Raw genomic sequence first — 12,853 nt, 5'->3', positions numbered from 1 at the left:
CTTCGCCATCCTCAGGGACACCCTCGATGCGCTCAGACACACTATCGAAGTGTTCGAGACTTTCTCGTAAAAAATTATTTGTAAATCGTGTTTTTCTAATGTGAACTGAATGTTAATCATTATTACTATTGGTATTATAATCATTATCACTATTATCAACATTATCATTATTATTATCACTTTCATAATAATTATCATTGTTATTATCATTATTACACTTATCATCTTTACTATTATCGTTCTTCTTATTATTATTATTATGAATATTGTTATCATTATTGCTATTATCATCATTATAAAGGTATTATTACTATTATTATGATGATAATAATAATTGTTATTATGATCATAATAATGATGATAATAATTTGATGTGTTAACAGCAGAGTGATGTTGGTAAGGTACTGTATTTATGTTTTTGCAGCAATAAATTATATATAAAAAAATCATTCATGTGTATAAACAAGTGACCGAAATCAGACAGCTTTGAACATAATAGTTCAAAGCTATCTACACACACACACATACATATATATATATATATATATATATATATATATATATATATATATATATATATATATATATATATACATATGTGTGTGTGTGTGTGTGTGTGTGTGTGTGTGTGTGTGTATGTATGTATGTATGTATGTATGTATGTATGTCTGTATGTATATATATGTATATATATAATATATATACACATATGTATATTTGTGTGTATAAATACATATACATATATGTATATATGTATATATATACATGTGTGTGTTCATATATATATATATATAATAGATAGATAGATAGATAGATAGATAGATAGATAGAGAGACAGATATATATATATATATATATATATATATATATATATATATATATATACATATATATAAACACAGATATATATATATATATATATATATATATATATATATATATATATATTTGTGTGGTGTGTCTGTGTGTGTTCCTGGACTGTGACACGGCGTTAAAAGAATCTAATCTCCTTATCTTAATTCCCCTAGATCAGCTCGATCTTTATCATTCTATAAAGATTCAACAGGAATCAGTGTATACAACACACACACACACACACATGATATTAATAACCTTAATCACTGCAGCAACATATTTTGTCATGCCTCGAATTTACCGGCGGGCCTTTTCCCTGATTTCTTGTCTTTTATTAATCGCAAAATTAACTCAGATTTATTAGAACATTTGATTTGGCTTATCTCGCGTTTCATGTCTTTCCATAAACATTCTATAGGACTTAAATTTAGACTGTTTCTTGGTCAATAATGCCATAATTATCCAAATGGGTTTTAACATTCTTGGCCGTAAAAATGCAGTCATTATCTGGGAACCACTCAAAGTTGGGACAGAAGAGTCTATCAATGATGTCACGATATCCAACTTGATTTATATTACCTTTTACAATATCAAATTTTCCAGTGCTCATAGCAGAGACCACATCACGCCGTCACCTTGTAGGGATTCTTGTTCTCTCTGCCAGTCATGGTGAGAGAAACAATATTACAAATAAAAATAACAATAATATTTACGAGATTACTGGAACATTCAAATAAAACCCTTTGAACTTCATCTCCAACATGACTTTTTCTGATCTTGCTTTTGAACCAAACATATTAGATGTAATATTTTGTAGCTGACAAATTTTTTTCCACATGCATGCGTATTTCACTAATCATCAACAAGAGGCTAACGCCGACCATAGGTCTACCTTTCGTTTCCAGCCACGAAGGTCCCTCATGGCGAGTCTCGAGACAGACCCTCGGCCCATCTCTAATTCCTCGTGACGGGTCTTATCGAGCTGCCCAAGCCATGACCTCCTAGGTCGTCCCACAAGCCTCCTCCACGCAGGATTAACCTTGACCTACCTTAATGGGCAGGGTCATTCACAGGTAAGCAAGCTAGGTGCCCATATAGCCTGAGTTGGCGATCCCGGATTATGCAAGTAACAGGTCCCACAGTCTCACGGTGTAGCCATCGGTTAGACACGCGGTCCTGCCAACTGTACACCATGATCCAGGGAAGAGACTTCTTAAAAAAAAGGCCAGGGACTCATATATTATGGCAACATCATCGGCAAAGTCAAGGTTTGAGACCTTGGTATTGCCCAGTGTTGTTCCACACTGACTTTGGGTAGTAGCTCTACCCATTATCCAGTCTATGCAGGTGTTGAAAAATGTTGGTGCAAAGACACAGCCTTGCCTCACCCCTGAATTAACAGGAAAGAAGTTTGACAGGCTCCCACCACACTTTACAGAACTTTCAGTTAGTCTTGGTATTAGGCCAATAATCTGTGTCAGAATTCCTGAGTCTCAGAATCTCCCATAGCAATTCTCGATGCACCGAGTCAAACGCCTTTTTAAGGTCGATGTATGCTGCAAGCAACCCACGACTGAACTCACGACAGCATTCCACAATTACTTGAAGCACTAGGATGCAGTCTATTGTGGACTTGCCAGGAGTGAATCCAGACTGTTCTGGCCTCTGGTGCCTTAGTAGGTGGTTGCGGATCCGTTTCAGAAGAATGTGGGCGAAAACTTTGCATGGTATGCTGAGCAGTGTGATGCCACGGTAGTTGCTACAGTCCCAACGATCCCCTTTCCCCTTCCAGAGAGGGATGACCATGCCCCTCAACAGGTCAGGGGGAATGGTACCAGACTGCCAGATGGCAGTCAAGACTGCTTGCAAGCCCTATGCCATAGGTTCACCCCCAGCCTTTAGCAGTTAAGTATGGATATCATATATGCCTGCGGTTTTCCCACAGCTTGAAAATCGCCGTCCTAACCTCCATTAGGGTAGGAAGTTCCTTGCTGATGGTTGGGTCCGGTGCAGGTATTGTGATACCACTTGCATCCACACTAACTGTTGGAGGGTCTACCTGGTACAACTGCTCAAAATACTCAGCCCAATATTCACGAACCCCAACATGATCTGTCCATCCATTGAGCGGACTGTGGTCATCTGCAAGGAGGTCTTAGAGTTCAGCTTTTTCAGGGCTTGGTAGGCAGGATTAAGGTCATTTACCAAGAAATGACCTTCAACCTCCTCAGCAAGATTCCTGATGAACTGTTCCTTGTCCCTTCTTAGCAGTGTCTGAGCCCTATACACCAAAAAGTAAGTCCTGATTGCCATTCAGCCGAGCCATGTAACACACTTCAGTGGCCTTCAATGTCTGCAGGGAGATGAAATTCTGTCTTGCCCTCGGGCATATGCAAATGGACTCCTGCACTGCTTTGAGTGGTTCGCACAGTGTTTCCCACAGAGCAACTGGGTCTGTCAGGTTTTCCAGTTCTGTAAATCGATCATAGACAGCTGTGGTGAACACACGGGCACACTCCCTCTCCCTCAGTCTGTCCAAGTGAAACACCCTAGAGTGGCCACTGGAGGGATGATGAGTTTTGAAGCGGACTTATAGGGTAGCCAGAACCAGCTTAGGGTCAGTGCCACAGAACTTGGCATTCCGATAAACCCTGCAATTCTGGGGGATCCTCCATCGAGTGCTAACAAAAATGTGGTCGATCTCCTTGGCCACTCTACCCATATTGATATACCATGTCCAGCAATGCGGGTTGGAGCGCTGATGGCAGGAGCTACCACACAATCACTTCACATCACCCTGAGCATCCACCCATATTTTACTAAATGTTTAGTAAGGAATATTTAAGTGAGGTTTACGTTTTCCCAGTCCTCTGATGTCTAATCCTTGTGAGCCTTTGCCCAGGCCAGTTGTTTCTTCCTTGTGGTTACAGTTAGTCTTGGCACCTTAGTTGGCCTGCATGCATGGTATCCCATCTCATTTAACTGTTTCCTGCTTGTGGAGGGCTTACACTCAGCACCATATTTCTTCCATTCATTAGCCATTTGCCTGGATAACTTTGAGCAATCTTGTTTAGCCATATATGCAAACATTGTCCTGTCTGAGATAGTAGACAGACTTTCTTCCACTTTCCTCTTTGATTGGTTCATGGCTTCCCAAATTATTGTTTTACTTTTAATTTTGCAATTGAAACACCCACTTTCTTGACCATTTTCCGTTAGTTTATTGTAGTTTATCTGCTACAAAATTCTAATTACTACAGAGAATAATATATATATATATATGTATATGTATGTGTGTGAGTGTATATATATATATATATATATATATATATATATATATATATATATATATATATATATATATATATATATAAGCATGATCCTTCTTATTCATAGCTCAATGATTATATCAGTACTGTATATGTATATACATGTGTGTGGGGGGAGGGGCTGCATGAGTGTTATACTTTGTATTTATGGGAAGAAAATTATTCCTGTTACTATCATTGTTATCAACCCACCCCCACCGGGAAAATTCGATTAGCAAATCTACATTATATTGTTATTAACACTACTAATAGAAATATGAATGGTTAATGGTTAAAACAAATAAATGTGCTAGATATCATATAGCATTATGATAAAGTGTTGTGGCAAAAAGAGTTAATAAAAGAGAAGAGGTTAGGCAATTAGATCAAAAGAGGGGGGATCTGTGCATCTGAGGAAAGGGAGCAAGTTGTCAAATGAAAAAGTGGGAAGACAGCACAAGTGAGGAAAAGCAGAGGTACAGGCTGCAGTGAATTGTGAACAGGATAACAAGATGTTAGGGACTGAAAAGAAAACATTGCATGAGGAACATAATAGGAATGCATAAAGTGAGTGTGACTAATACACAAGTGAGCAAGAACAATGTCCCAGTGTCTCTTCTGATGGAATGGGACCAACCAAGGGGAGATGGAAGGTTTAATAGTTTGTAATTTATTGGTGGTAAGACTGGACTAGAAACACTGCCAATTGGTATAAAGGAAAGTCTTAAAGTGGGGGTAATAGATGGTGGCTGGTGTAGTGTGAAAAATGGGGCAAAGCAGTGGAGCATGCTAAGGCATGTGCCTGTTCATTGCCCGACATGGCTGGGTATGTAGCAAAAACTGACTGTTGACTGAGTGTATAGTCTGTATGAGAGACAGTGAGTAACGGGAGTAGGTAATGATAGTGAACAGTGAGGAAGGGATGGAAGACATGTCTTATAAAGCAAAGATGTCATGTAGTTCTATTGTAAGGACGCTGGATTCAAGAGTAAGGGTAACGTTGAATTTACGGAAAGGAAAGACTAGAGCGAAACTAGTACCAGAGGCAGATTTAGTCCATCTGTATACATATGTTTTTTTGGAGGAGGGCAAATTTAGGAGGTAGCTATAATCTAAGGAGGAAATGAATGGGCAGAAAAAGGAAAGGGTCGGAGATGAGGAAAAGGTGAATGGGAAACGAGAGCTTTCATACAGAGAAAGGAGTAGGTAAACACGGAGAGTAGGAAAAGGTAGGAAGAAGGGATTGACAAACAGTTTTGAGAGTGAAAATTGGTGGAAACTGTATGTTTACATATCACATATGGAAAGAGTTAACTTGCGTCCAGGATACTTTAATATATTGTACAGAGCATCTGCCGCGATCTTCCATGCGTAATGTAAACAGAAGCCTCTCTCTCTTCAGAGGGACGTTGAGTATAAAGACGTTCAACTATGAAATATATAAAGGCACAGCATGATGACAAATACCATATTCTAATATGACTAAATTTCTGATATGCTCCCCTTCTTTGAGTTTGAAAAGGTAAACATACTAGCTTTGAAACTAAACACTGCTTAGTCTGTAGTAGCAAAAACTAAAGGGATTCTTATTACATATCAGCGAAACGAATGCATTTTACAGAGCTTGTAGCTGGGGCACTCATAGATGCTATGGGAAAGGTCACAGAAACCGGCGGTTTTACCACCTTGTGTTCTGATGAGTTAATCTCTGTTGCGGCCTGTGAGGACAATGTATCCTGTCGTGTCCCATTTCTTGGTGACATGGTTTTGAGCATGAACTGTTGTACTGGTCTCAAGCAATATGAGGGGTTTAGCATGGGTGTTGTATTGTTCTGCTGCCTGCTGTTGTAGAATTGCTGCTTCTTCGAATACACTCCTGTGAGTAGGCAGAAGAGAGCATAGTGGGCGATCTAGTAATATAACTGCAGGAGAATCTCCATCTTTTCGTGGAGTGTTTCGCAGTTCAAGTAGACCTTATGTAAATTTGTCATTAGCAAATATATCTCCTGTCGGGGAAGTCTTGATGATGAGGTATTTCAGCTGTTTGACACATCCCTCAGCATGACCATTGGACTGAGGGTAGTGTGGTGTAGACATTTCATGATTTACTCCCCATTTCTTTAGGAAAGTAGAGGGCTAAAGATGAAAACTGGGGTCCACCATATGTACGAAGATGTGTCAGTACACCAAGTTGACAGAAGAATTTTCTGAATGCATGCATTGTAGAATTGTTGGCACATCTTTTGTGAAGGGGTGAACTTCAGGCCAAGCAGTACAGCAGTTAGTATACAGAAGGTATGACCTGCCAGTATGGCTAAACAGATCAGCTGACATTGATTGTGGAGACTGTGGCAACGGTTCCTTTTGCCATGAAGGTCATAATACTCGACAAGATGTACTGGCTTCTACTGTAGTGGTAATGTCATTGATTATGCCTGGCCACCATACAGTTTGCTGTGCACATCATTTAGTGGCTTGTGCACGTCGGTGAGGGACATGGAGATGATTGAGGACATTATAATACATGTTTGTTGGTATGGCAATATGACATTCATAGAGAAAAAGTCCATTATCATGCGTCAAGTCATTCCGGATTTTCCAAAAAGGTAGGAGGTTACTAGGTAGGTTAGCTTTAGACTTTGGACATCCACTGGTAACATGCATAATGAGTTGCTTGTAATTTTCATCTGTGGATGCTGCAATATGTGGTTCCTCAATAATAGGATCTTAGTGTTGCTGTTACACTACCGTTAACAATGTGTTGCTTCCTGGTCAAAACTATAATCCAGTTTGTCTGACTTTCCCACAGGAGAACATAAGAGTGCATCTGGTATAGAGTTTTCTTCCATATTGCTGTGAATGAATAAGCGGCAATTTTCTCATTAAGATGTTGAAGTCTTGGATTTGAACTGCATCAAGGGTGTATGTATTCAGGATTCATATCAGTGATTTGTGATCAAGGACAAGATCAAATGAGGATAGAGCTAATAGCTATAGCCTACATTTGTGCATACCCCATACTGCAGCAACTAGCTCGAGCTCCACAGTGGCATTGCGACTTTAGCATCAATAAGAAAGCATGAACCACACTGGATGAAATGCCACTTTTCTCCATGTTTCTGAAGGGGAGTATACCCAATACCATACAGGCGTGATGCATCCGTGTGTAATGCTGCCGAGGTCAAAGCGTGCAAAAGTTGGAGTAGAAGACAGTGCTTTTTTAAACATTTGAAGGACTCTTGGTGTGCTGGAGTCCAAATGAACTAGTTTCTGGGGCTTAGAAGGGGTTAGCGTGAAGTCTCCTAACTGATTTCCCAGACCCATGAAAAAATGAAGGTCTGTTAGATTACACTGTGTGGGAACCTCTGCTATGGCTCTGCCTTTGTTGCTGTTGTTATAAATCCAGTCTGAGACCCAGGAAAGAACGAAGGTCTGTTAGATTACACTGTGTGGGAAACTCTGATAAGGCTTTGTCTTTGTTATAATTCCAGTCTGAGACAAGTTGTAACCACAATATTGTACTTCAAATGCAGCAAAGATGAACTTATCCCATGTTGTCTACATTTATCCAAGATTGTATGAAGTTGTTGAAGGTGGTGGGCATAACCTGTATCCCATACTAACACATCATCAATTATTTGACAAATTTGAGTAAACTGGTAGCGGCGAAACGTTTGGTTTCTTTATCGTCTCATGTGGCTGTCAATAAGATGAAGGATGTCACTGATGGGCATTATATACTCTGCAGGGACAGTAAGGAAGTGTACAAGTGTTTCCTTCATCTCACTATCAAGACAACGGCGTAAATGTGCTAGTTGTACAAGTTGGTCGTTTTCAGAGTCAGGGCAATCAGTCTGGGAGAAGGAAACAGTTCTGGTATATGTACTAACTGACGGGTCAAGCAAGATCAGATAACATCGTCATCTACGCCCTCGCTGAGTGAATGGTTCCTATTTGGGACTTGGAGCCACGTGGTAAACAGCCACGTGGTCCACTGGTACTTATGTATGTGCTACACAGCTACGTGGTCCACTGGTACTTATGTATGTGCTACACAGCTACGTGGTCCACTGGTACTTATGTATATGCTATATTGCTCGGACACCTTTGATTTGCCTCAAGGGTGACCTAATTTGGCTGGTCATCTCGATCTCGCATGCGTTGTCCTGGTGCATCTTTGTGGCTGCTCATCCCTGTCGTCCTCATCCTCCTGGTCCTCGGTGTAATCAGTCTGTCCTCGACGTCCGCATGTCCTCGAAAGTCTCGCACAGGTCCTCCTTGACTTCGGATTCGTCTATACTTCCTCGTAGACCTCGTCCAGGCCTAACTCGGCGGCGTCCTCGTCCACATGTCCTCACAGATCTCGTCCAGGTCCTTCTCGGCGGCATGCTCGTTCTCGTAATCTTCATCTGGAGCTCCTGGAGTTAACTGGATCTGCGGGCGTCCGCCAGGCATCGCCCATCCACAGCATTCTGGGGCGACTGGTACCTGCGCTGGCGAGTTCCTGATTCTTCGCTGGATCTACAGGAGTCCAGCAGGCAGCGCCCATCCACTATATCATGGGACGGCATAACGCCTGCTCTGACGTACATCCTGGTACACAGGCCTATGGCGATCATCCGATGACGTCCTTCCCACACCATCCTAAGGTGACCGGTTCTGCAGCAGGGTCCTCCTCTGGTGGCGTGTCAGCTATCGTCGGTCCGACTGCAATTATAGTCTTGGAACCAGATCATACACGTAAGGGCCAGATAGCAAGAGAAAAAGAAAGGCAACTGACAGGAAGGGGTGTTAAGTACCACTAGCTGGTTATTTATATAAATATGCGGTTTTAAATGTTCATTTTTAATTTATTTTCATCCCTTTTTTTCGTTTTGTGTTTTATTTTCACAAAGATAAAGAAAAAAATAAGAGAGGGAGACGTCAGTAGTGATTCGCATGGACCTGGCTTGAACTACTAACCCTCTCTGATAGATATGAGAGTAGATAAGGGAAACGACAACGGCAATCCACAAGGATTTACTTGAACCACTGTCGTCACACAGAGAAGAAATAAATGTAATATGTACATCATGTACGAGTCACTTGTCACAACTGACAAAATTGCAGGCTAAAGAGATACATCATAAATCTTTATGCCGGCACTAAGACAGCAACCAACCCTATTAATGAAAAGGCTTCAGTGTCTTTTGTCCTGTGTGGATGAGTGAGGTGAGTGTGTGTGTATGTGTGTGTGAGTGAAAGCGAGAGTGGCCTCACACTGAGAATGAATTACAAACACGAATATTAACGTTCACTATAACAAAACTGAGATAAATTAACAATGCTAGCTATATAAAATTATTTCAACTACCACATTGAATTCAACATATAATGGTATATGACAGAATGTACGCATTAATGAATGGTGACATGAAAAAAATATTCACAAACATTCTAGCAAACAAATCTTCTTGGGGTCAGAAAATATAAACTGCCGAGGTAGTTATGTCTAGCTATACATCTTAGACTTCATCGACGTGGGGATCCTATACCCAAAATGCCGTACACTGAAGAACCGAGCCAGGAAAATCTATAAATAACCTGCTCTTTTCTGCGTATCTGTGATGGGCGCACGCGACATTCCTTACGGATATTTACGAATCACATGACTGCTTGGGAGTTACCCAAAACATGCTAGCGACTTTAAGAGGGTGAGAAAGGTGTGATTAATAAGTGAATAATTATTCTAGCTTAAACCCTAGTCCTACATTAAATAACGGACATAACCGCGGGTCACATCGACTCAACTCAAAGTTGTCGATCGAACGAATAACTTCGGTTTTACCTGTACCTACTTTTTGAACGTCGGAGCGCAGATCTATTAGGCGTTTACGCAACCCTGGGGCAATATTGGATAATCCTGTGCACTATGATATGCGGGAAGATCCTACGCTATATTCAATATAACAAATTTTAATAAAATTGCGTTACACGCTCCGTTCTAGCGCCAATAGAACGTGTCAGCAAAGCAGTATAACAATAATACAGTTAATCCCCTAGGTTTGTCCAGAAAAAGGAAAAGGTGAGGTCAGGACAAAACCACAACCAGCCGACCACAAGCGAAAGAGAAAGCGCAGTCAGGTCTGGGCGAGGGGAGGAACGAGACAAATGAAATGATATTCGTGATAAGATAAAATCACGAACGCGTTAATTTCGTTGCAGACGAAACATCTTAAATCTCTAAAAACGATAGAAATTAATTAACTACTTAACTAACGAATGATATTCTTGTTTATTGACCAAATACGCGATCTCACGGAAATGATCTGAGGTGAAGGGAATAGTGTGAGAACGTACCATTTGTTGTCATTTAGCACTTTTTACCCAACAAAAACCGACAGTTTAACACATTTATGGGAGAAGGCAAAAGAAATAAGAAAAGGGGGCCCAAACGTGTTTTTTTTATCGACATGTCTTGTAGTGGTCGAACGGATTTTCTTCAGGGTTGGTGTGTTCGTGTTGGGTGCCAAAAGGACGCAACGCCCCTCGCTGCCACCAGATATAATGGGTACAGAACCCTATTATAATGGCTTTGCAGGGGTAGTGATACTGTAACAACAGTGTGGAAACACGAGACGATATCTAAATATATGGGTAAGGCGGGTCACGGTCAGCCAGCCCAGTGGGGGAGGGCTAGGCTGACCTTACCGTGTCGAGCTCTGGTCACGAACTGACGGGTCAAGCGAGATCAGATAACCGTCATCTACGCCCTAACTGAGTGAATGGTTCCTATTTGGGACTTGGAGCCACATGGTAAACAGCCACGTGGTCCACTGGTACTTATGTATGTGCTATAAGGAGTGAGGTTATGCAGGAATAGGTTTACCAGGGAGGTCAGTCAGGGTAGATAGTCTGAGCTTGGGAAACTGTTGGAAGAGAAGGGGGTAGAGAGTGAATCTAAAAGAATCGATCCCACTTGCCTTGGCTGAAAACAATACTTAATAGGTTTGCTCAAGTGGAACCAGTAGAAGGACGAAGTGGCAGGAAGAGGAGGTGGCGTGGAGTGATACAGCAATAATGGGAAGGACAATCAGGATGAATAGTAGCAATAAGGGAGGAGGTAGGTATATAAGGGAGGGAGGGGTATATAAGAAGACTACAGGAGGAGATGGAGTGAAGGATGACTGGTGTATTCTGAAGGTTGAGTAATGACCTGGGTAAATGTTAAGGAATTCATAGAGTTGACAGCAAACATTGGGTGGTCGGAGCCGTGATCAGAGGAACAGCTGGGGTTGGGAAACCAGTGATGTCAAATTTATGGGCAACCCTTAAGCCTTTAATAAGGGTAAAAAATCTTCACTACTGGCCATGGTGAGCCTGAAATATGTGGGGAAGAGAAATGGTCTACCACTCAAGTCCCCATAAGGAGTATGGACTAGATGATTGCCAAAGACAGTTCAAGACTGACTCAAAGCCAGTCTTTCATCCTTTCAGTACAGCTCTCACACCTTATCAAGTGGACAGAAGGGGATGAAGAGATGGAAAGGAAAGGAAAGGGGGGGGAAGAAAAGACCATGCAAAATTAGTTGAGGGGAGGGGTAGGGGTACATCACTATTGGCATCAGTGAGTTAAGGTTGCATAAATAGCAGTTCTATTTATGCAATTGATGCAGAAAAGTTCTGCACTTTAAGTGATTTTATACAATTTACTCTAAGGATTAATAAACTTGTAAAAAGTTCAATATTTTCAACACCTACTGGATACAGGTCAAGGTGAATGGAAAAAAAAAAATACAAAAGACATTTATTCCTTTAAAATACTACACAATAGTGGAAAGATTCTCAAATACAATTATCAATTCTTGAGACAATATAAAAGGAAAATACTCTTACATAACTGGAACAAATATGTTTTGAAACCCTTATTAATGTTTTGGTAAAACGCAAAATTCATATCAATTTTTACATTTTTCAATACAGATGCATGTGTCCAGTTTACATACTGTTCTCAATATTAATTTCAAACTTGAAATTCTACTAATTGTTCCTTATTCCCAATGCTTGTTCCAGTTCAGCACGTTTTTGCTGAATCTTGCTATAGAAGTAACGGTTGACTGCCTCGTGCATCCATGGCTGGAAGTAGTACTGTGCACGGCGTTCTTCTTCTGGATTTCCAACTACATCAGTCATAGTCTTCAAATCTCGATTCTGAAATAAATCAAGTTTATTAAATTAACTTCAGTCTGCCTTTCACCATAAATTTAAAAAAAAATGTTAATGACAATTGAAAAAGTTAACAATGATCACTCTGGCAATGGCATGGTTTGCCAAAACCTTTGTATTCTTAAAATTCCATAATCTATTTATCCAAGACTTGCTCCATTGCATAAAATCTACTAAAAAATTACCTATTATCTAATATATTTCATTTTTCATGTATAATCTTCAATCAAGTTTCTCATCTATGATGACTAACAGCAAAACTTTTTTAATCCTGTACCCTCAAAACCAGACTTACCTGTGAGATCAGCCACTTCTGGATGAACTGCTGTGGGTCCTTTGCAAAGGAAAGGTAGAACTCTCTGTTGGTTTTCAAGGAGTTTATTGTCTCCACTGTCTCGTGGATCTTGGTGTCGAGAGTCTGAATGTCTTGCTGTGAGTTTGTGCTAAGGAGGAAGTTGTTCATTTGGGTCTGTGGAAGACAAAAA

At 40.5% G+C, this 12,853-nt stretch overlaps 1 protein-coding gene and 1 pseudogene across 3 annotated transcripts in view; both read right to left on the bottom strand.

The window, feature by feature from the left end:
- Nucleotides 1-4,887: 4,887 nt before the first annotated feature.
- On the bottom strand, nt 4,888-6,679 carry LOC119576755 (annotated as a pseudogene).
- A 5,255-nt stretch (nt 6,680-11,934) lies between these two features.
- Nucleotides 11,935-12,853, bottom strand: part of LOC119572428 (brahma-associated protein of 60 kDa-like) — a 12,245-nt gene continuing 11,326 nt past the window's right edge. For all 3 annotated transcript variants that reach the window (XM_037919546.1, XM_037919552.1, XM_037919559.1), the window contains exons 9-10: nt 12,664-12,837; nt 11,935-12,353 (exon numbers count right to left, since the gene is read on the bottom strand). In XM_037919546.1, the coding sequence (XP_037775474.1) occupies nt 12,183-12,353; nt 12,664-12,837 (345 nt within the window). In that variant the 3' untranslated portion in view covers nt 11,935-12,182. The remainder of the gene's footprint in view (nt 12,354-12,663; nt 12,838-12,853) is intronic.

The sequence above is a fragment of the Penaeus monodon genome, chromosome 1 (genome assembly GCF_015228065.2).
Source record: "Penaeus monodon isolate SGIC_2016 chromosome 1, NSTDA_Pmon_1, whole genome shotgun sequence".
NCBI classification, from domain to species: domain Eukaryota; kingdom Metazoa; phylum Arthropoda; class Malacostraca; order Decapoda; family Penaeidae; genus Penaeus; species Penaeus monodon.
This window is presented reverse-complemented; position numbering and strand designations above follow the sequence as displayed.